Raw genomic sequence first — 25247 nt, forward strand, 5'->3', positions numbered from 1 at the left:
TGTTCAAACCTTTTTGTTTGTTTGTATGTACACTTTGCATCACTGTCAAGCTGATAGCTGAAGTTCCTTTTTGTCTTCTGCTTACTAGCAGACTCCTGAAATTTTTACACTAAAATCAACTGTGGATATTGTAGATATTCATGATTAGTTAGACCGATCAGCCATAACATTATGAGCAGTGACCGGTGAAGTGAATAAGACTGATGATCTCCTCATCATGGCACCTGTTAGTGGGTGGGATATATTAGGCAGCAAGTGAACATTTTGTCCTCAATGTTGATGTGTTAAAAGCAGGAAAAATGGGCAAGTGTAAGGATTTGAGCGAGTTTGACAAGGGTCAAATGGTGATGACTCTATCAGAGCATCTCCAAAACTCCGGTCTGCAGTGGTCAGGATCTATCAAAAGTATCCTGTAAGATCTGTAAGTATTCTTTAAATATGGAGGCTACACCTCACAACTTACAGGACTTAAAGGATCTGCTGCTAACATCTTGGTGCCACAGCACACCTTCGGGGATTTAGTGAAGTCCATGCCTCGACGGATCAGGGCTGTTTTAGCAGCAAAAGGGGGACCAACACAATAATAGGCAGGTGGTCATAATGTTATGTCTGATCAGTGTATATCTGTGGTAGCACAGGTCAACATCAGATACCAATAAAATATTATCGTAATATTATTAAGCTTCATATATTCACTCATTATTACAACAGATTTTACCAGCATATTTGTTTCTCACTTGAGCTGTGCCACCTAAATGGGTGAGAGATAAAAACAGGCACCATCAGTCTCTCTTTTTTTTTTTTTTTTCTTAAATCCAGTTTTAGTACTGTTTTTCAACCTCCTAAAGATGTGAAGAAAATGATTCCAGTGACATTGCTTTTTCAAAAGACAATTCCCAGGAAAATAATATAGACTGTAATGTAGACTTTATATATGAATGGGAACAAAACGGAGTACTGAGGTCCGAATGATAGCAGGCAAAATATACAATTAGAATTTCCATAACATTCTACCAAATGCACCGGAAACACCATAAAGGCCATCGCTGACAAAAAAAATGGAGCATCACAGTGACATCCCCAAGGACAGGATGTCCCACCAATTTTTTTTTAAATCAATTTATTTGTATAGCACTTTTAATAATGGACATTGTCTCAAAGCAGCTTTACAGAAGTATAGAAAAAAAAATTAAAGATAAGTTACTATTTATCCCTAATGAGCAAGCAAGCCTGGGGTGATGGCAAGGAAAAACTCCCTGAGATGATAAGTGAGGAACTAGATTCAGAAGGGAACCTCATCCTCATTTGGGTGACGCTGGACAGTAAATAATGTAAATGTCAATAATGTCCTTTCTACGACAGCAGCCAAGAGCTCTTGAGGAACTGATAGGTCAGAGTAGTTCACTATAGACTTTGCACTAATTCCTCTGTGCCGACAGCTGACCCACGCAACGGCAGTTCAGAGATTTTATAAAAGGAAAATTTTAAAAAAGGACAAGACAAAATCTAACCAGTGAGGCTGCTAAGAGACCTATGGCAATGGTAAAGGAGTGAATGAGTATCTGACAATGTACTGATTACTCTCTGCATGCGACAACAAGCAACGAGCCCTTTCTAATACATCCAGACTGAACTAAATCACTCCAAACCATATGGAAAAATGTCTTATGGTCTGATGAGACTAATTCCGAAAGTTTTGTATTGAAAAAAAGCACCTTTTCCATCATACCAACAGTGCAGCATGGTGATGGCAGCATTATGCTTTAAAGCTGCTTTGTTTCAGCTAGAGCCAGGGCTTGTGTCAAGCAAAAGGGAATCATGAAAATCTACAAATACCGGATTACTAAATCGAGCAGTGGTGGCTCTGGGTTGTTGGTCAGAGGATCAGGGTTCAATCCCCAGCCCCAGCATCACCAGGCACCACTGTTGGGCAACTGAGCAAGGTCCTTAACCCTCTCTGCTCCAGGGGTGCTGTATCATAGCTGCCCCTGCGCTCTGACCCCAACTTCCTCAGCTGGGATATGCGAAGAAAAGAATTCCACTGTGCTGTCGTATGTGTGGCGATAATAAAGGCTTCATGCCCCCTTCATGCTTCATCCCCTCAGTTCTTCTTCTTCTTCATTATTTCACCTTTCAGCTTGACAATGACCCAAAGCATACATGACCTAGCCAAAGAATCCAACTAAAAATCTGACCTGAAGCAGGCTGTGCACAGAAGATATTCTTATAATTTGATAGACTTTGACTATTTTTGCAAGATAGTGTGGGAAATTTTTGCCAAGTCAAGATGTGCCATGCTAAGAGACTCGTTCCCAAAAAGACAGAGTAGTGTAATAAAATCAGATTTTAGTATATGTAGGTGACTCGTATTTACTCTGTGTGTGTGTGTTTAATTAAGAAAATGAATCCAAGATAAACCACAACTTTTTTCCACCATCAATGTGATATTAAAACGTATTAAATAAATTGCGGAAAAAGGAACAATGAAAATAATTTTAAAATAAAAATGACAATAACCTGGTTGTATAACACCCAACACTTTACTGAAGCACCTTTGGATTTGATTACACAGAGTCCTTCATCTTGTCATGGCAATATTTTCAAAACAAACATTCAAGGTCCAGCAAATTATAAGAGCATCTCCTGTGTTACAGCCTGCTTCAGGTCACCCCACAGATTTTTAGTTGGATTCAGATGTGGGCTCTGGCATCTAGCTTTGACTTATTAGCAGACACATGAAGTTTTTACCCTTAGATCAGCTGTAGATATTATAGATATTCATGATTCATTATATCTGTGACAGTACATGTCAACATCAGATACCAATAAACATCCCAAACATATTTAAATACTGGAAAATCTCAGAGCCATAACATTATTAAGCGTTGGTCCCCCTTTTGCTGCCAAAACAGCCCTGACCCATCATGCACTGTGTATTCTGAAACCTTTCTATCAGAACCAGCATTAACTTCTTCAGCAATTTGAGCAACAGTAACTCGTCTGTTGGATCGGATCACACGGGACAGCCTTCGCTCCCCACGTGCATCAATGAGCCTTGGCCGTCCATGACCCTGTCGCCGGTTCACCACTGTTCCTTCCTTGGACCACTTTTGATAGATACTGACCACTGCAGACCGGGAACACCCCACAAGAGCTGCAGTTTTGGAGATGCTCTGATCCAGTGGTCTAGCCATCACAATTTAGCCCTTCGTCAAACTCGCTCAAATCCTTACACGCTGTGACACACTCTTACCCAGAAAGACAGAGTAGTGTAATAAAATCCTCCCTTCACCAATGGAAGAGAAGCACTTTTGCAGCTTGTCTTCCACAATATATTCACAATATGTTAATGACTTTTGACCTATTAACCTATTGATTCTGGCCAGCGCTTCACTGGCCTTGTGTTACCACCAGGGTGCAGAAATCTCCGTGAAGAATGAAGCTTTATCTTGTGTCTGGAATATATTTCATCAGTTTTTAATCAGATGCACATCTAATAGTTATCTTATTAGTAATTTAGTCAAGATGTTTACATTCCTGAAATGCATTGAATCAAAGGAAATATCATTTTGTCTTGTTGCATGGACAGCATAACAAATATAAATCTCATATTCAATAGTTAATATTGTGATATTCACATTCAAAAGCAGGGTCACTGTATTAACAACGTCTAACCTGCATTGATTTTTCAGAGTGGACTGATCAACCCCTCAGCTGTAAGGGAGGAGAAAGTGGATCAATGGTCTGATCCAGTCAATAGCTGATTTAACTGTGTATATACATAAACTGTTTACTTATATACGGCTATCTAAAGACTTTTTGCCTATCTGAGAGATGATTCGATGGCTTTTCTATGTCTGGGTAGCAGGGGAGCTGAAATATTAGCCTTGTTATGTGTTGTTATGAACTGAAACCATACCAGTGAGTTTTGCAGTTTCATACACTCTGGCAGATTACTGAAACCCAGTACTGGATAACCTGAACAGATACATATAAAGAATACTTTATAATAATTAAGCAATAGTTCCATAATTGAGCAGATCCAGAAAATGCAACCAGTGAATACTCTTCATTTTGCAGCAATACAATGACCCCTAAACTGTAGTGCTACTATGGAGTTTGAAGAATAGACATTATGGAAGGACGCTTTAAGGGAGAAATCAAGTTATCTGGTGTAAGATAACATCATTAAGTATGAATTTAGGAACTAAACAGGGAGTTGGGGACTCATTGGTTATGGTGTTGGTCTACTGCTCAGAAGGCTGTAGGTTTAAGCCCTAAGATGACCAAGCTGCTACTGCTGGACCCTTGATCCTAAATAAAATGTCTCATAAAATGAGATAAATGTAAGTCCCTCTGGATAAGCGTGTTTGCAAGATGCCGTAAATGTAAAAAGAACATTTTGATGGGAAGATCATCAGAGTAGTTGATCAGGGAAGGCTCATGGATCACACTCTGAACAGGAATGAAAGCTTTAAATAACTTAGCGTGACTATTTTTCAACATGATACTACTTTGTTTAATTACATTTGATTCCTGAAACTTTTTTTTCCACATGCAATGCAGATAAGGGACTGTGGTTCACCCAACGTCAGTACTGTATAAATAAAAGGAAATCTTCAGTCATCTGACATTCTCAGAGTTCTGAGCTTGATATTCAGCATTCTACATTCAATAGAATGAGTTAGAAAAACCAAAGTGTCACGATACACGAACACTGTTTGCCTACACTGCATACAAAAGTAACAGGATACAGTCAGGTTATCGTGTCTTATCAGAGCGCTCTAACCCCCAGTGCGTTGTGTTCATGGGAGAGTCCAGAAAGGGTCGATCTTGATAATGCTCAGCTGATTTAACAGCTGCTCTATTGTCCACTTCCTGAATAGAGAGAGGGGGCTTGTGTGTGTGTGTGTGCGTGTGTTAGGTGGGGAGGGTCACTCGATACCGCTCACTGGATCGATATGACTGTTTATTGAGCAGCTGACGTGTGGCCATCAATATCTCTTTATAATTACCCAGAGTTCAATGTTTCTAGGCAGCTGTCTGTATAGTGGGGTGCAACTCCCAGTGCAACTCATGTATAGCAGCCTTACAATAAATGCATATATTGGCTATATATCTGGCTAAGTGTTTATCACAAATGTTCTGTTTATTACTTAGAAACGGTTGCACTGGACAGCTGAGATGGAATATCAAATAAACAGCCTTGAATACGTTGGTTTGAGGAACAGTAAAGATGCACCAAAACTTCTTTCAATGTCACTTTACAGCAAGTGTATGAATGTACAATAAAATATGACAAATTGGGTTTTTTTTTACATTTTTGCAGAATATGCAGTACCATTCTGTGTGATATAAATATGAAGCGTTATAGAAGATGCACCAAAAGTACATTTTCATGTACAAAGTGTAAAAAGGTAAATATTTTAAAACTGAAACCTGAGAGCTGAGAACATACCTAGGGGACTTACATGACACCATTATACTGAAGGTTATGTGAAGCTGATGAGGTTTTATTGCTTACTTGTCATATATGTTTTCTACAGAACGTTCATCTATCACAAGAGTTGTTTCATTTGCACGTCCTTTTATTCACAGTGTCAGTAAGACTGAACTTGTGTTTTTATGCAGCATCACTAGTTTCTGGCCTTGCACTTGAACATAAGGTTTGAGGGGAGGGGGACTTGACAAGGTCCGAGCTGAGTGACGCAATCACGTATGATTGCGTAAGGATGGGGGCGCGAGCACGCTGAGCAGAAAGTGGAAAGGCTCTCATTAGTGACTCGAGCTTTCGGACGCGCAGCTCCCCGGAGCGCTACTGCTCACAGCACTGGGGGGGAAATGCCACGGAAATTACAATAAATGGAGCTCTTTTGGCGGAGGAAAAGTCAGCATTTGCTGATTTTGTGTTGGGTTTTGACGCTCCCAGGTAAGACGCACGTGAATGTCCTTTTTAATGGATGAATAGAAAGGTCCGAGGTCGAGCTCGAGTCTTCAAGAAGTGATGATGATCAAAATGTTGCGACATAAGATTTGTTTCCTATTATTCCTATTATGTAGAAATGATTTATGTTGCTTTTGATTTACCAGCTTAAAATTAGACCTATTTGCTGAATGTCTTTGATGCGTAAATGTATTGCCAGAATTCAGTCTTTAACTTTAATCCTATTAAAAGCACGACTTATATCTGAAATAATCTGACTTCATCAATTAATACTCTGTGCTTATATGTATTCTGAACTGTTTTTACACAGGACAACTTTCTGGTTTTAGTATCTTTTCAAGTGTTTGAGAACCTTATCCAAATCCTCTAAGCATCTTCTCACCCTTTCTGCACCTGTCTTCTGTCTCAGTTATTTTCTGTTTCAGTGAGTTGTCTTTTGTTACCGAACCCAATGACAAGACGGTATTTGAGAACGATCATGTAGTGATGGACTGCTTGGCCCAAGGAGAACCGCCCGTGGATGTCCGGTGGCAGAAAAACGGGGCCAGGGTTCTAGAGAGCGATGGTGTTCGTTTCTTGCCGAACGGATCTCTGTATCTGTCATCTGTAAGCAGAGGAGTGGAACAATCAGACGAAGGCTTTTATCAGTGTCTTGCTCGCAACAAATATGGAGCCATCCTAAGCCAAAGAGCTCACCTTACAATCTCAAGTGAGTATGGGACAGAAGAAGTTACGGTCAAATGTGTTGTATTGAGCCTAAGCCTATTAGTGCACTCATGTGTCGTGTATATACTGACAAAAAAAGTGTTTGTGCAAGTTGCCTTATCTAGGATGTACAATTTCTACTTTTTTTGATATTGCATTCATCCATCAGAGTTCTAATGACATATACGTGCCTTTTCTCTTCAGACAGGTTTGTCTAGTTAGCTTTATGGGTACCTTGTTTCTTCAGTTTTAATGGCTGTAACGTTTTATGTAATCAGTTAAAAGGGTACTTAAGCCTGGGTGGACAGTCAATCAGGGGCATCATAAAGATTATAGGGCACTTGAGAAAGAATGAGAAACCGAATTCAAGTTCTTAAGGTTTTTTCTACACACACACACACACACACACACTTTCATACGCTGTAGCTGCACATATTTGCATGCAGTTGTATTAGGTTTCGTCTGGTCAGTGCCTCACATGCTGTTGTTTTCTGGTTGGCTACACGTAGGAATCTCTAAAAGGCCATTCTCTCCGGCCTTCTTTGTCCTTGTGACCATCCCCAAAAAGAAAAAAACACTGCGCTAAGGCCGTTGTTTGGACGCAGACCTGTGGACAGAGGACAGCTGTGCCTATTCGAGTTAGGCCAGTGATGACGTTGTCAAATAGACAGACTGTGATTCTCAATTGAGAATATTGCACGTAAACAGAATTATAGCATTTAAGATCAAATCCAGATGTGGAGATTAAAAGATTTTGTAAACATAGATTTATCATATGTGAGATCATGTTTGATTACAGTGTTTGACTAAGGTATTTATTAACAGCTATTATAATACATGACTCCTATATTCAAAATACAAGATAAGGTCCTCAAACGTTCTGTTATTTTTTACTTGCTGACATTGAAAGTTAAGATTAAGGTTAAGAAAATCAACAAATCACACTATCCCCAGCATCTGAGGGGTTAAAAACTTTGTGCAGCCAAGGCCAGCTTATGGTGGGGCAGTTTTTGGGGGATGGGGCAGGCTATTAGTTGGTTTTATTCACAGCCTGTGTGAAGGCCCATGGGAGAGGCTTAAAGGTCAGGAAGGTTGTGGGACTGGCTTTGTCCCTGCTTCAGGGTGATAGTCAATGTCCTGGCCTGCTGCCTGGATCTAACCTGATTGATGCTTTAGTGCTCCTCACAAACTCTGGCCTTTTTTTAGTTTACTATGTTACTCCTTTCAGGCTTTTAAGTCAGTTAAGAAAGTCTTTTAGTAAGTTAAGTAATGCATGTTCAAATTTTTGGTTTTAATATAGTCTTTCAGAAAGTGTGTTGGGTTACGTTTATTTTCAGGCAAATGTCTGGATTCTTGTGTGATTTCTGGCATAACTCAAAAGTCAGCTATACTTACTAGTCTACTAACGTTCTCTAGATGTGTTTATTTATCTGGTAAAAAAAAATAAATCATGTGTTGAGTCATGGTACTTACTACCTCTTACTTTGAGAGGAAAAAATAAAATCTGTGTAGCTGTAGAACTGCAAGGGAGGGTGCAAGTAAGGGGGTCTCTCAGTCCTGGCTGAAACTGGGTGGACAGACGGGCTCAGGTGACCCCTGACCTTTGATAGGAAACCTTTGTGCTGTTTGACCTAGGCATTGATCCTCACTTTATGGCCTAGCTGACCTCACAGCACTGACCAGCTAGACACACGCACACATTAATACATGCACAGAAGCCTACTTGAGGAGTGGTGATTAAAATTGGGGACATCCCTCTATTATTTAAAGCCTCTGTTTGATTTTGGGGGGGATTTTCATTTATTTAGGTTTATTGGTTTTGCACATTTTTTAGGGTTCAAAAGAAGTCAAATGAGGGGAAACTTGTATTGTGATGCTCATCCGGGATTATTACTCTGGCTGAAATTTCTGGTAAAATCAATATGTTTAAGAGCGTATTAAATTTGGACTGATCCTGAGCAAGCTGAGTACTGAGCTGATCCTGAGCAAGAATAAAAGCTCTTTTATCACAATGATGAGAGCTTTTATGCCTACAGAATAACAAAAAAAAGTCCCTCCTAAGAATCAGAGAAATCTAATGCAGGTAGTTACATGAGGAGATGGTGATCCTTTAACTCACTGAAGCTGGCACAGGTCAGGTTAAGAACCAAAGCAAAGGCTAGTTGATTTCTTAGTGAGATGGCACAAAAGGAGTGGGGCACTGGGTTCTTTGAATGTTTCTATGCTATAATTAAGCAGTATGTGTAAACAAAGGCTGTTTTAATTCCCTCTTGTCCTTCAAACATGATTTACAAGGACAGATTTTTACATCCGGAGATGAACATTCATTGATTTCCTTTAACATCATTTACTGGAGTAGGAGAGGGAGAGGGGAAGAGAGAGTATGGGGAGAGGTGGTGGTGGTGGTGGTGGTGGTGGTGTTAGGGGTGGGTTGAGGGGTTGATGTTGCTGGTGAGGAAAAAGAAAACAATGGCAAAGTGAGATGAATTGAACTAACACTGCAAAATGATCATCATTAAAGCATCCAAAGTTATTAATCTGTAGATAGGTAATAATTATAAAGACAATATTTATATTTAGAAAAAAAAACATATTTATTGGTTATTGTTATGATTATAGACTCTAGTTTGAATTCAGATGACCTTTGTCTTTAATATGTTAATGGATTAAACAATCATTATTTGAATTCTTCCCTCAAGCCACATAATGGTGCTTAAATATTACTTTAGGTAATGAGATCCTGCTCTATTTTGTAAGTATTGACTCTCCCATCGAATAGGACGATTAATTTCAGTCAATATTCTGAATGAATTGACTCTGAGTGTATAGGGCAATTATTGATTAATAATGATCCATGAATAGCCATCATCCACCGGCACTGGTGTATTGATCAGAGAGGTCACTGTATTGAATAGCGGTTTTTATTTCAGGCTGTATACTTTCATTTACATATGTAAAAGGTTGCTTTTTTTTTTTAAACTAAAAGTGTTTTATGTTATATTGGGAGAGGGTGACATTTATTTGCCCAGAAATGTATCGTAAACACTCTATCATTAGGTGATGGAATAATAAATATTTTGTATAATTCTAAATCCTTAAAAAGAGACTTCAATAGACTCCTTACTCTCTGCATTAATTTCTTATTCATTTTAATTCATAGTGAGAAATACTGATACATAATAAGCTAATGGGTTGACATTTGATAAATAATATTGTATTAATGAATTAATAATTAAACTTCATGTACCCTTTTTTTAATTATAAGTAATACTCTGCTATACAACTGTCAGAAACATATGACGACAAATAAGTGCAGAACTTGCAAGCGTGCGTGTGTGTGTGTGTGTGATGCATATATCATGAAGCTCTTCAGCAGTGATCTTTAAACAGCAGTCTCTTTCTTTCTGTCTCTTTTTTCAGGTATCTCATCCTTTGTGACTCAACCCTCTCCTGTGGTAGTTAATGAGGGTTCTGTAGCTAGGTTTGTCTGCAGTGTCAATGCCAACCCACCTTCCATAATCACGTGGGAAGTCAACCAAAAAGTTCTGCCTCTGGAAACAGAGAGGTACACAGCCTTCCACTCAGTTCTGCAGTTGTTTTGTGTGAAGTATAATATAGTAAATATTCTAACTAATTTCTGTTGGATTACACGGCTGTGTAGTGTGGTTGTATGGATAACAGCTATTTGTATAATAAACGTTATTTTGTTGTTGCGTCTCTAGAATCGCTGTGTTGCCAAATGGAGTTTTGCAGATCCATGAGGTAAAACCAGAGGATGTTGGGCTTTACCGCTGTGTCGCCTCCAATGCTGCAAGTCAGCTAAAAAGCAGGGAGGCTCTTCTTACGGTCAAGCCAGGTGTGTGTGTGTGTGTGTGTGTGTGTGTGTGTGGAGGAACTGCAGCCAAGGCAGCCTTACTGTATAATATCTGAAAGATGGACAAAGTAGACAAAGTAAGACTCCTGCCAGTAAAACCAACACTTTCTCTTTTAGTATCTGGAGCCAGACCACTCATGAAGCCCCAGATCATTGCAGGACCCCAGAACATCACTGCCAGCCTGCACCAGACCGTTGTTCTTGAATGTGTAGCAGAGGGCAACCCTCGCCCCTTGGTGTCTTGGAGCAGGGCAGACTCTAGGCCCATAGATGTGTTTGGGGTTAAAGTGATGGGAAATGGGAATCTGGTCATTTCGAATGTAAAAGCCCATCACAGTGGAGTTTACCTGTGTAGAGCAACAACACCACGCACACGTAACTACACCACTGCTGCTGCAAACCTTACAGTGCTGGGTGAGGAAATTGTCTTCACTATAGTAAATACTATTGTTCAGTTGTATGTTGGCTTTTTGTGCAATACACCAGACTTTTATTTTTGTCTCGCTCTGAATGAGTGCGAATGTCATTTCACAGTGCCTCCATCGATGGTAGAGAAGCCAGAGAGTCAGACTCGGCCTAGAGCAGGCACGGCTCGCTTTAGCTGTCAGGCGGAGGGAATGCCATCTCCTCGCATCACGTGGCTGAAAAATGCGGAAGCTATTCACTCCAACGGCAGGATTAAGATGTACAACAGGTAGGCCAACAGCATTCAGGTCAAAATTGTGGATTTCCTGGCCATATGGTCTGCTCCACTGTTATGTGTATTATTTCTGCTCATATCTAAAACAGCAGACATCACAACATTTACTGACACCTAGAAAGTATTTGTGACATAAGGGTAAATTAGGATGCAAGATATTTACATAATTACATGTTTTGGGCCACAACTACTTGAAGCTTGGACCAGCTTAATCTCATACCATGCATTCTGAACCCAGCTTCATACCACCTCATGAAGTTCTCCTGAGGTCAGTGATCTTTCACTTGTATAAGAAGAAACATGATGAACTAAGTATTTTCTTCCTTTTCAGTAAATTGGTGATAACCCAGATCATTCCTGAGGACGATGCCATCTACCAGTGCCAGGCTGAGAACTCACAGGGCTCGGTTCTATCCATGGCAAGGCTGATTGTGGTTATGTCAGAGGATCGACCCAGCGCTCCCCGAAACATTCATGCTGAAACCATCTCCAGCTCTGCCATCTTACTAGCTTGGGAGAGGCCTCAGTACAACGCAGATAAAGTCATTGCCTACTCGGTGCACTACATGAAGGCAGAAGGTAAGACTTAGGAAAACAGGGTGGAGGGAAGGACAAAAAGAGAGAGCAAGATTATATTATTAGAGTATAAATGAATTTTTACCAAAACAAACCAATTTGTCTTCTGTACTGGTCAGAATCGTTGTAAAGAAGTAATCGCCCCAACACGTCATCTTAACCTACAGTCATATTTAGTGCATCCATATTCATCTAAAGATGCTAAGTACAACAATTTGACATAAAACATGAAAAAATAAATGGAAAGTTTGTTTTTCCATTTAGTTGTTAGTTTTGCATTCAGTTTTAGCGTTTTGAAACGATGTGCCAATCATATGTCATAAAACCATCTGTTGTTGCCGGTGAATATGGGAAATATTTGACAGACCTTCATGCAGTATGTTTATGAGGCTAGTGGCATATACTTGCATGGAAATGTATTGAAAAAACAAGAAAGAAGCTAACTGTGTGCTTAATCTGTGAAACATGAGGTACTGATAAGTACTGGTTACCTTCATGCCAAAACCTTTGCAGTTATATATATAGTATAGCACTGATATAGTATAGTATATCAGTGCAGTTTTCTGGTGTTTGTGCAGCATATAACCTTGAATAACAGTGAGTATGGGCATGTTTAATAATAGCTTAATGTTAATTTATTGTTAAATAATTTTTTTGTGGGAACCGGGAAATTAATGGTGTAATTAATAGAAATTAATGGTGTACCAACTAAGTAAATAAGTAGCTTGTTTAATATTGATTCTATAAATAATTGGTAGGTTGTACAGAAACCAAAAACCGTGTCCAAGTTCACTGGTATAAAACATTTATATGTAACAGTTTATGTAACCGGACTTTATAGTCCAGTTGGCTGGCTGTTAGGTGAGATGTTGTGGGTCAGCATTTACTAGATAAATCTTTTACTATATCACTGCTATCAGCACCCAAAAGCCTTGCCTAAAGTTTATCAGAGATAAATATCTATGCTTATTCAGAGATATCTACACTTAATCACTAGAGGTTTCACAAAAGAAATGTTGGCTATGTTCTGGCAAAATGTTCATGTACATTTTTTTTTTTGCGATTCTGCAGCCAGATTGTAAATAAGTGATGTTGACCAGAATGGCTAAGGAATACAAAATCTGTTTTTTGTATCCCAAAGTAAAAGAGTAATAAGGTTTGCAAATTCTTGTGAGGTGAAACTCGGTGATGTGCAGTGTTAGCCATCTGTTGTTTCCATACCACAATGAGGTCAGAGTAGGAGAAAGGGGGCAGAACAGCTTTGTCCACTCGTAGGGACTGAGCTCCAGTTACTCTTAAAGGCACAGTTCATTTTGTGCCTTCTTTTCCTTTTAGCTTTCTGGTTCTGATTGTGTCTAGGTAAGGGTGTATTTCCAAAGAGCTGGGGATCTTGTGTAACAGAGTTTAAAGAAAATAAAGATCATTTCCTGCCTGTCATTTTGGGCATTATGTACACAGATATTATGCAACTTTTAAAAACATTGCTTTATCAAGTTTGCTTACGGAGAAAGCATTGCCGTCATAGAGTCTCCAGTACACTCAGATTCGGATAAAATTTATATATATAAATATTTATGTAAATATTTATATATATATATATATATATATATATATATATATATATATATATATATATATATATATATAAATATTTACACTAACAATAATAATTGTAAGATCTTTATATTTTGGTGTGAATAGGTGGCAGTAACTACTCTCAGTGTAGCTCTTGATATATTGACCACAAGGTTTCCTTGTAGCCTCAAAATACTGCTAAGCCTTTTTCTTTTAATGAATCATTGATACAAAGATTTGATTGTTTCCGCAGGTCTAAACAACGAAGAGTATCAAGCAGTGATTGGAAATGACACAACTAGCCACATTTTGGATGATCTGGAGCCGGCATGTAACTACACGTTTTATATAGTGGCCTACATGCCCTTGGGCGCCAGCCGTATGTCTGAGCAAGTGACACAACACACACTGGAGGATGGTGAGTGTGGCACAGTCGGCAGTCAGCGTAAAGTTATAGTGTTTTATAGCCTTTATTTCAGGACATAAATGTTTTGATGGTAGCTCTGGAGTAGTGTTTCCTTAGTGGGATCCCAACAGTTTTGTTTTCCTTCCTCACAAATCACCTCATACTCATAAATGCAATGTACTTTTTTGTTTCTGTCCCAGTGCCTGTCCGCACCCCTGAGCTAAGCCTTACCAGCCGCAGCCCTACTGATATTCTGGTGTCCTGGCAGCCTCTTCCTGCCAAGCTAAGTCGAGGACGTGTCACTGCCTACCGCCTGTCCTTCCGTACTGCCGCCAATGAACAGGTTAGCTCAGTAGAGCTGCCTGGAAATGGTGAGAACTCCTCTCAGTACCTGTTTCAGGACCTGCAGCCTGACACCATCTACCTGCTGCGTATTGAGGTGTCCACCCGCGTGGGCTGGAGCCAGCCATCGGCCTGGAGCTCTCACCGAACACCCAAAACCTCCAAAGCCACAGGTGAGGGCATGCATACTGGACAATGCTTGCTAACAAGAAAGATGAGTTAGATATAAACCAAACTTTTTTCCAGACAAACAAGCAAAACCTGCAAAAATTCAAACATAGAACTGTCCTTTCTGAAATGATCACAAAAGGTGACGTACAGCACTATGTCAAGGTTTAAGACACCTGGAAGAAAAATCTATAAAATAAATATATGCTTCTAATAACAAGAAAAATGAACAATTCTAAATTCTAAAATGAATAAAGAACCGTATAAAGAATTATTGTAGGTCTATTGTTGTGCATTTTCTTAAGAAACTGGCTGGTAATTTTACCCCAAAATCTTGAACTTGCCCCAGTTGTTCTTCCAGACAGGCTCAGTGATCTTTATCCAGAAAGTGGTCTCTTATCTTATCCACAGCATTTATTTATTTTGAAAAATGATCTGAAATTTGGAAGTGGACAAACATTTTCATTAAAAAAAAAAGCTAAAGGAGATGACGGTGCCAGTTTTTATTAGTGTTTCATTTTACAGTAGTAAAACAAGTGACTTATGTTTTCTAAAGAAAAGAAAAGCTGTCTAAAGTTTTTCATTTTAGCATTTTAGAGATTTGTTCCATTAGGCAGAAATAGCTTGAGCATGATGGATATTTGCAAATCGACATTGTTAAAGCATTAAGCTTGTTGCTCAGTGACCTCTGATCTGGTCTGTCAGTGAGGAGCCATCTCAGTCACGGGTCATAAAGAAAAATGCCCCAGGCTGTGTATGGACTTGGAGAAGAATGGGGCCATTTCAGAGGCAGGGGTGATGAGTGGCATAAAAGAGGCAGCCTTACTGCATTTATTTATCTCCGTATTCAGCTAAACAGAAGTTGGTTATTTTTGTTAGGGCTGATGTAGAGCTCCTGAGGTTTGGCTGTAGTGGTAGATGAACTATTTCCTTCAAGTTAAGTAAGTGTAATGAAGCAAAAAGATCCAAGTTATAATATTGTCTTTACCTGTATACAAACACAAAGCTCTACTCTAGTCCTGTGGATTCACTCTACTCTGCAAAGGTTTGAGATTTGCCTGCTCCTAACACATGATGCATCTGGTCAGCTAAGAATAAAGCTCCTTATTTTGTGGATTTAGCATGTTAGTAAAAAAAAAATAAAAATCAGGAGTGGACAGCAGTGGGTTTTCAATTGGAGAATCTTCACTTTACAGAACCCTGATTATGGGATTAAATCTTATTAAATAGCAAGATTACTGTATGATTAGAATGTGTGACAGTGCCATTTTGTAATTACTGTTTTATTTTGTCTGTTGCTTTAATAAGAGAACATGTAACCAAGCCAAGAATGACCAAGAGTGTCAGAGATGTTCTAAATAATTTGCAAATTGTATATCTATATCAACTTATTTGGTTCTCCTCCTCATTCAGCAGTGTTTGGGTCTATAATGCACATGTAGTATTTTTTTAATTACATTAGCTTCTAATCATAGTGTAGTGAATATACAGTAATGTCATGCTTCTTTCACTCACATATGGGAAGGATTATTAGGCTGCCTACTATCTTGACCTCTCTCTCTCACTCTCTCTCTCTTTCTCTCCCTCTCTCTCTCTCCCTCTCTCTCTCTCTCTCTCTCTCTCTCCATTTGTATCTGCAGTACCCTCTGCCCCTAATCTAGAGTTGGAGCCCTTTAACTGTACTTCAGTTTCTGTACGCTGGCATCCTGCACCCAGTGATGCTGTCATCCAGGGTTACAAACTCTTCTGGCATCCTGACGGCCAATCAGAGAGCTCAACTATCCAGCTCCGCCCTCAGGACTACCAGCATACAATTTCAGCACTTGGTGAGTGTTTCAGGTTTCAGATATGAAACTGATCATCTCAACCAATTGGAATATGGAATGTATTTAGATGCGATTGATCAGTACCAGTGCTATTGTCATGCTGTACATAAATATATAAATGATATTTCTCTAACTAAACTATACAGTTTGGAGTTGATGTGGCAATTCACTATATATTAGTGTAGTATATATTATTATAGTGAAGTATAATTATAGTGCTTTACATATTTTATGGTTGTTAAGTGAGCATACTCTATTTTCCTCCTGATCGATACTTGCCATTGGGTCTGTTCTGCTTTATGCACGCTCCCTCTGATCAGCCTGGCCTGGCTTTATGTTAGTCGCCTACCCCCTCTCAGTGTCAAAGGTTACAACCCAGATGTGTCTTCACTCATTTTCCCATCCTTGTCCCTTGCCTTATCATGGCGGCCTATTGTTCACGGGTTTAGCAGAAGCCCGTGAGACCTTCCTCCCACTCCAGCTGGACACTACGGCTCAAACAAAGGTCTGGGGAATGGGTCCGAGATGGACACACAAAGCACGGTGACAGGAGCAGGGAGCTTAGAGAAAATAGCTTCAAGTTCAAATGTCAAGTCATGACCACTTTACTTCATCCATCATTTGAAATGAAGAAATAGCAATAATACAGAATAGATTCTTATCACAAAAAGAACATACTAGACATACTAGAATGTGTTAAGCTTTTATTAACTTTTATCTAACGATATTTGTTTTAAAACTTAGAACTGTCCTTTGAGATTTTAGAGATATGCAGTTAATAGAATTTTGACATTTCCTCTGATAATTTTATATTCTATCTTGCTAAAAGTGCACTGTTCTTTATAGCAATGCAGTTTTACAAACTTTTTTACAAAGGTCCTAAGCCCTGCATCCCGGGAGATGGGCAGCTGAATTGCTCACAATAGAGACCCATGACCTCTCGCGTCTGCCTTGAAAGTCTCTAAGACCCCCATACTACACTCACTGAGGAAGACTTCTCCCTCCTCCTGCAGTTTTTCTTACTGAAATTAAAGACTAGGAAAGTCTTTGATTAATTTTCTTAAGCTGAATTATGCAGAATTTTATCAGGGTGACGGATTACTGTAAATAACACTAATATTCAAACAAAATAAATATCTTTTGCAAAACTGGGTCAGATCGTACATCATACAGAGGCTCTGCAGCCACAGGGGTTAAGCTTCAGTGGCAGCTTGGTGGTGTGAAGATTATTTGCATCCTGAACCTTTGGATCAGTTCAGAAAGATTCGCTATATTTCCAAAAGTTTTGGGACACCCAACTAAATCATTGAATTCAGGTGTAGTTTTTCAGGGGTTCGGCTCGGCCCCTTAGTTCCAGTGAAAGGAACTCTTAATGCTTCAAGATACCAAGACATTTTGGACAATTTCATGCTCCCAACTTTGTGGGAACAGTTTGGGGATGACCCCTTCCTGTTCCAACATGACTGTACACCAGTGCACAAAGCAAGGTCCATAAAGACATGGATGAGTGAGTTTGGTGTGGAGGAACTTGACTGACCTGCACAGAGTCCTGACCTCAACCCGATATAAAATATTTGGGATGAATTAGAGCAGAGACTGCAAGCCAGACCTTCTCATCCAACATCAGTGCCTGACCTCACAAATGCGCTAATAAAGCAATGGTTAAAAATTCCCATGAACACACTCCAAAACCTTGCAGAAAACCTTCCCAGAAGATTTGAAGCTGTTTGGAGCTGTAAAGGACGATGTCCCAAAACATTTGGCAATATAGTGTCTGGACACAATGTGTTTTGCATTGTCAGACTTTTCTAAGGTGCTAGCACTGACCAGAGCACTGCTGAATGCTAGTTACTGTCACACTGACTAATGACCTGTTGTGAGAGAGCGGACATGAACAAAAGAGCCACTGCAGAACCAACACAATGGCTGTCAGCATAATATCCACCATTCATTTTGTTGGACTAAAAGATTTTTTCCCTGGAACATTCAGTCAGGGAAATGGTAAATAACACATCTTCGTGATGGGTGGGTCGTGTTGCTGCCTCACAGCCTTCAGGGTCACTGGTTTGATCGTGATCTCAGGTTACTGTCTGTATGGTGTTGCACATGTTCTCCTAACGGTTTCCACTCGACACCTAAAAACAGAGTAAGTAGATTGATTACGCCAAATTGCCCCGAGGTGTAAATGATCTTGAGATTCATCCTGACCCTGGCCAGGACAAAGGCGGTTACTGAAGATGAATGAATGTTGACAATTCTCATGATTTTTCTCATCATGTTTTGTGTTTTTGACAGATCCAAGGAGAAAATATCACGTGAAGCTTCTAGCCTTCAGTGCTCATGGTGATGGCTATCAAGCACATCAGATTGTCAGCACCACTGGCTGTCCTTGTGAGTGTACCTGGAAAATAAGCGCTTATCTAAAACCACACAGAATTTCTTGTAAATGTTAAGCTTCTAATATAAAGTTGTTTCTTTTCTTATGATAGTTCTTTCTTAAACAGTGAAGGTTTGTAATGAACAATTTTGTGCTGTTTATCAAACTGTTTACGTTCAGCTTGCTAAAAAAAAATCAGCACTCATTCATGCTTACAATTTGCTTTTTCAGCTGCTCCAAACAGGAGGTTGGCCACACTACCTGCTCCGGACCACGTCCATGGTCAGACCAACAGCTCCTCGTCGGTCAGCCTCAGCTGGGGAAGACCTGCCTTCAGTTCTGGGAAACCAGTCAGCTTTTCTATTCGCTATGGCCCTGTTGCTCCGTACAACGCTTCAGCTGTTCGCTATCTCCAAACGTGAGTCTATCAACTGTTTCTTTTCCACATAAAAAATACAACGTGGCGAACAAATATTTCATGTAGTTGCTTCCAAATACTAAAAGCTATTAATAGTGGTTTTTCTTTATTTCTTTCTTTAGGAATGAACAAAGAGTAATGGTGGAAGGACTGAAGTCTAATACACGATATGAGTTTGCTGTACGTTTACACATGGATCACATGTCCAGCCCCTGGAGCTCTCCTATATACCTGAGAACACTTCTGGAAGGTGATTAAATGGACTTAAACACATTTCAGTCAACAAACAGCTTTTATTAACATGCTTTAGTCCTCATTCACAAAGAATCATATCATTTATCACCCTTAGCGTAATATTTGAAATATTTTTGCCACATTGTCGCCACAGGCTTGCTCACTAGGGATGATTTTGTCTTTTTGCATGTTTTTTGTTTCCTATGTTCTGTAAAGCTACTTTGAGACAATGTTCATTGTTAAATGTGCTATACAAAAAAACTTCATTGTAAACTTCTCTCCTTTGACATATTAATCTTCTACTCTGGCTCTGCTGTATTTCAGCCCCATCGTCTCCTCCTCTGGGTGTGAGAGCAACTCTGATAGAGGAAGGTACAGCATTGGTGTCTTGGAGGGAGCCAGAACAGCCCAACCTGACCGTGAGCCACTACACCATCCTCTATGCCCCACAGAGAGCATGGCTGGCAGGAGACTGGCAGGTCCTACAGAGAGAAGGTATGCACAAGACAAAATTAAGACTAGATACTTGATAAACTCTACTACTAGATTCTAGATCAAATTACTGTAATATTCTAGTGCATGGGTGGCCAGAATTTTTTTCATCAGGAGCCCGATTAGACATTCAGTAATGTACAATCATGCAGGTGTAGTGACTGGATAAAATGCTCTTGCAGTTTAGCAAACTGTGTTAACACAGACTGTTGCCACCGTCTGTTAGAGCAAAAATTACATGTTGGCCAGCTACATGTACAGCATTTGTCAGACTCCCTTATCCAAAGTGGACTCACTCTGGTTAAGGGAGTCTGACAAATGCTGCATATTTTATACAACTGAGCAATTGATAGTTAAGGGCTTTGGTCAAGGGCCCAGCAGTGGCAGATTTGTGTATCTATGATTCAAACTCACAACCTTCTAATCAGTAGGATAACATCTTAACCACTAGGCTACCACATCCTGTAACTGTCTTATTTTCTAAGAGAAAGATGCAGGTATAACATCTGTCTGTGGGCTGCATTTGACCCTGGGGAGGAATTATAGGGCTGCATCTCTCTTCTGGTGGATTCATTCATTCAATGAATCAAGTAGAATACAGACATATAGCCATATTATTTTCCCCCCAGTTACCAATGAAACCATTCTGCCTAAACAAGTCTGACAAATCACGTTGTACTTTGCAGGAAGCAACACTATGGCTCTGTTAGAGAAGCTGGAACCTGGTAATGTTTACCTGGTGAAGATCTCAGCCTCAAACCAAGCAGGTGATGGCCCTTTCTCCGTCACTGTGGATCTTCCTGTGCTGAGGGGGAAAACTCACCCAGGCAAAAACCCTCGCCATACCTACAGCCAGACTAAAGCTATAGGTAATAATAAAGTGCAAAATTACTTATTTATAACGATGTATTTCTTCTCAATTTTGAAAAAATGCAATCTGGGATAAGATCTGATGCAATGACACGTCTCTGGCCATTTTATTTTCCAGGTGGTCTCTACCATTTAGATGAGAAATCTATGACTGGCATTATGATTGGTGTGTGTATCGCACTGGCCTGCATCATTACCTGTATCTTCATCCTCATCTCTAAAAGCAGAACAAGGTACACTTCAAACATTTGAATTAGACTGATGGTATATTTCCATTGTCGTAATGAAAACTAACTCGAAAGCCAATGCATTTAAAACTAAATGCAATACATTTTGAGGATATGTTAAAGGTTTATTGAGATATTGTACTTTATGGTTAAAATTTGTTGTGGGAAAGATGTAAAAAAAAAAAAAAAAATAGAAGTTAGAGCACATGTATGTTTGTTTTGTAGAAACTACAAAAATTAGCCTATTAAAAATATATTTGAATATAAATTGGTGTATGCATGTAGTAACTGCATATAGAGGCTCATGTAACTTGTACAATGGTACACAGACTCATTGTGTGCACTTTGTTTTATTCTCATTAGAAATTCCTCCACCTCAAAGATGAATGGACAAATGAGTGCTGAGATTATTCATAACGGTGTACCACAAGGCAATCACCTGCAGCTAGAGAACGTGGAGGTTTTGGTACCGATGATGGGAAATCACTATGTTGACACCAAGGTCAGAGGAATGGTACTATTTTAACCTCTAACAAGGTTTCTTTTCATCTAAAAATGATTGGATTGCTGAAATGGATGTTGTTTGAAAATGCTCGAGTAAATGGACGTTGTATAAATATATATTTCAGGGTGGATCAGCTTTGATGATAAATCGCGACGGACCCGTCGTCAGCAGCAGTCAGGACTGTCAGACCAGGAAGTGGAACATTTTCAGACGTGCAGAAAAACACCCTCCAAAGCATATCCAGGTAATTATAGACAAAAAATGATGGGTGTTTTAACAGGATTTTAACATCAGACTCCCATTTAGTCTTAGTTTGTCTTAACATTTGATTTTTCCGTTGTTAGGTATTAGGGTGAAGCACTTGAAGATTCTTTTAACTGACATTTAAGATTTTAGTGAACATGGACAAAGCATGAGTTTCAGAATTTATACACCACAAATAACAGTTTAGTAACGAACAATAGACTTTTTAAATAACGTGATAAATATAATGATAACAAACATGATGACACTATAATTAACATGTGCTTCTGGTTATTTAATGCCAAAATTCAGAAGTGATGCTGTAGAGCACAGTGTTATCCTACCAATATTTATCAACATGTTGTAATTTAATATTAGCTAATTTATCTGGGCTTTTTTATGTCGAGGGTGGAATAAACATTGGTCTTGACTTGAATAAACATTAGACTTAAGTCTGTATTTACGTTCATAATTACACTGTTTAACATTTTGTTAATACTGAGGTTTATGGTTTGCTAATGCAGTAAATTCTGTTAGCTTACATTCATAACATTAGGAAATGCCCTTACAGAAGTAAAATGACTTTAGCTCAAGGACCTAACAGCGGCATCTTGCCATTGACTTGAGCTAATTTTCTAATCAGTAGTCCAATACTGCCCTTTTGTTAACAAAACCTTAATAATATCAAGTGTTACCAGGGAGTAGCTAACTTACTCACTGTATTGCAGGCAGTGGAGCGAGGGTGTTTTTACGAGGTGGGGAAGGTGGTGTTGCAGTACGAGCAGGAGAACGCCGGTACATCTCTCCAGCCCTCCTCCTTACAGGTCTTCTATCAACCGTTCGGCAAGTCCGAGAGCTCTCAGACCAGCGAGAGCAGCGGAGAAACGGGAGATTCTGGAAATTTCTCTCAGGACGAGGCCGAACTGAACAGCTCTACCATCCGTGAAGAGAAAAGGAAAAACGGCTCAGAAAATGTCGGCGACGAATCAAACGTTGTTGTGAAAATCAGTCCAGACGTTTCATCGTGAATTGATTTCGCTTTTCCTTCCCTCACTGAATCCCAGCTGCCTTTCTCAAGCACAGTACACAGCCAGTGATGAAACGGTGAAACAGCTTTGCACATTCTCTCTATCTCAGGTTACGCTGCTCATCAGGAGTTCTTTATGTGCCAAAGACCTTTACGTGCCAAGGAGTTGTCCTCGATCTTGCGACAAAAACGTGTTCCAATAGTTTGAACTAAAACAAGCTCACTAACCTGTGCTGCACCGTCAGCTCAAAGGCACAAGCACAGTCTCACATCTTACTGATGCCTTTCTCTGATCTGTTTATGAAGCCTCCAGACGACTTCAGAGCAGTGGATCCTTCTCTGGGATCTGATTATTTCTAACAAATGTACTTCCTACTATCTTTGTCTTCTTCTGTTTGATCAGAAGAAGACATACCTCACCAAATGATGAATGTTTTTAGGCTATAGAATGTTTTCATTGTTTGTAAATCCTCTTTGCTCTCTATCTACCTCAGTTTTAGCTCTTCTACTTACTGAGCTGCAGTGTTCGGTCTTATTTATTGACATTTTTGTTCTATGAAACAGGTTAAGGTACCTCAGGCTTTACGTCATGTTATCTGGAGCTGCTTCAGGGCCGATTCGCAGCAACGTCCTCGCGGGCGGACTGCCACGGGAGCCGTAATACTTCACTCCAGCTCTATTTGATTTTTCTTAGCGGTATTCTATATTGCTTACTTTTTTCAGTACTACCTCCTCAACAGCTATTGCGTTGCGTGAATTATTAGGGAAAATAATTTGCCATGTTGACGAAGTGTTGGAGTTTTATTAACGGATCATAACTGTGGTCCCTATTTGTTTTGTGGTTCTTTATTTAAGATTTGAAAGCTTTAATATTTTGTTGGGATTTCTCTGCGATGTCGTGATCGGTTTGGGAAATAGTTTGAATCTGTATCTTTTCCGTGGCAGGTTTTAAGTTCAAGTATGCTTTGGTAGTACTTATTTCTTTATTTCTTGTCTCTTGAGTTCTTGGTGATAAGTAAGAAATAACCAAAAAAAAATTAGATGCACATACGTTTTTTTGTGTATCAAACTTTGAAAGCTTTAAAACCCAATGGTCTTATGGTGCAAGGCCATTTTGCAATATATGAATATATATAAGATCCAAAGAATGAATGAATGAATGAGTGATTGCAGGAAAGTTGTAAAATGATGCCAAAAAATACTGTTACTGCCAAAGATATATAACTATATTTCTGTACAATGTTAAGTGCCACAAAGAATACAATGTCATTGTCTTGAACTCATTTGCCTAGCCAAAGATTTAGCTTTAGCGTTTATCTATTAGATAAGCGCCATTCTTTCCTTTATGACCTTACTTTTGTAGATTGTAGATGACCAGCAGTGGTGACAGATGCTATTATCCAAAGAGTTGTTTACTTCTTTTAACTGGGTTGGACACAAACAGGCCGAATAACACTGTGATTCCATGTCTTCCTCGTGTCTAATGACCTAAGACTGTGTGATTTTTGAAATTTTAATACGGTACCAATCAAATGTTTAAACATATCTCTACTCATGAGGAGAAGCTTTGCACTGTTCACTATACAGCAGCTTCATGAGGAGACACCTGAGAAGCTTTCCCAGCGCTCAGACATCTCCCATTCCAGCATGTGTTGCCTGCTTCATTTGTAAATGGATGCTACAAAATAACCATACAGCTTGAGATAAACAGGCTGAGATGTTGGGGTGTCCAAACGTTTGACCGGTCCTGTCTGTATGGAGCGTGTTGAATTCAGGATATGCAGCATCTCGCTTATATTTGTTAACATTTGACTTCGTAGGCTGGTACGATGTTTAATCAAACTGTTTGGTGACAACCCTTTTGAGTGAGGTGCAACAAAATCACTTTTCTACATTTCTATAGACAAATAATCTATACCAAAGAGTGTTATGGTCACCCTAGTATACTGAATAGTGTTAAATATATTCATAAAAATGCGTCTTGTTTTGACTACTGCACCATTTCCATTAAAAAGTCCATTTCAGATACAACTTGGTATGTTTAGCATGGTATGTTTAAAATTGGAAATCTCTCTGAATGTGATTATAATGCTGAACGGATTCATTCAACAGGAAACACAAAGGGGTGGTTGACTGTCTTCTCTTTATTTGGATTAGTATTTTATCTGTTATTTGTGTTGGCCAGTCCTGACAAACCTACAGATCGACAAGGACAGACTGCCGGCCATTCGTTCAATAACTATATATTTTCTTTTCATGTGTTATCTATAAATTGGTCAAAAACGCATGTCAGTTTGTTCTTCATTTGTTAGAGATGAACAGTTGTGGTTCAATAATGTCGCCGGTTTTAAATGCAGTGTTTAGAAGCCTTTCTTTGTTTTTGTGTTTGCTTTCCCCAAAGTGTTACCAGCACTCATGAACAAACAATACTGAAGTGATATGCTGCTTAACCATTTTTATACATGTCAAAGGTGGTCAGAACAATACAATGCAGTTTAATAAATATATTTCTGAAACTTTCATGTGGATGTCTCCTGTATTTTGCTGTTGGTTTTGCTAGTGATGGATGGATGGATGGATGGATGGATAGATGGATATACTTGCTCTGTTTGCACTTAGTTGTACACTTGGCACTTTATGTGGCTAGGACAAACTTCTGTTGTGTTGTTGTTGTTGTTGTTGTTGTTGTTGTTTGTACAACTATATGTTGTATGTTTATGTAGCACCAGGTCCTGGAG

General features: G+C 39.3%; 1 protein-coding gene across 2 annotated transcripts; it reads left to right on the forward strand.

Annotated features, from left to right (window-relative positions):
- The first annotated feature begins 5730 nt into the window (after positions 1 to 5730).
- prtgb (protogenin homolog b (Gallus gallus)) lies at positions 5731 to 24997 on the forward strand. Of its 2 annotated transcripts, none has more exons than XM_058407385.1 (19): positions 5731 to 5929; positions 6354 to 6653; positions 10070 to 10214; positions 10372 to 10505; positions 10641 to 10937; positions 11058 to 11217; positions 11555 to 11802; positions 13628 to 13792; positions 13981 to 14295; positions 15931 to 16116; positions 18412 to 18507; positions 18725 to 18911; positions 19034 to 19161; positions 19470 to 19640; positions 20324 to 20506; positions 20626 to 20740; positions 21098 to 21248; positions 21364 to 21483; positions 22211 to 24997. In XM_058407385.1, exons 1-19 carry the CDS (start codon positions 5863 to 5865, stop codon positions 22508 to 22510), a joined length of 3468 nt encoding a protein of 1155 aa, XP_058263368.1. In that variant the 5' UTR covers positions 5731 to 5862; the 3' UTR covers positions 22511 to 24997. The 2 variants fall into 2 exon arrangements, with proteins under 2 accessions (XP_058263368.1, XP_058263369.1); XM_058407386.1 differs by having other exon boundaries at positions 5747 to 5929; positions 21098 to 21236.
- Positions 24998 to 25247: the final 250 nt, after the last annotated feature.

Source organism: Hemibagrus wyckioides, linkage group LG14, assembly GCF_019097595.1.
Source record: "Hemibagrus wyckioides isolate EC202008001 linkage group LG14, SWU_Hwy_1.0, whole genome shotgun sequence".
NCBI lineage: Eukaryota > Metazoa > Chordata > Actinopteri > Siluriformes > Bagridae > Hemibagrus > Hemibagrus wyckioides.

Coding starts and splice junctions, on each gene's coding strand:
- prtgb (XM_058407385.1), top strand. CDS start 5,863: ATGGAGCTCTTTTGGCGGAGGAAAAGTCAGCATTTGCTGATTTTGTGT. Junction 10,506..10,640: donor TCTTCTTACGGTCAAGCCAG/GTGTGTGTGTGT, acceptor TTTCTCTTTTAG/TATCTGGAGCCAGACCACTC. Junction 18,912..19,033: donor GCTGTTCGCTATCTCCAAAC/GTGAGTCTATCA, acceptor TTCTTTCTTTAG/GAATGAACAAAGAGTAATGG.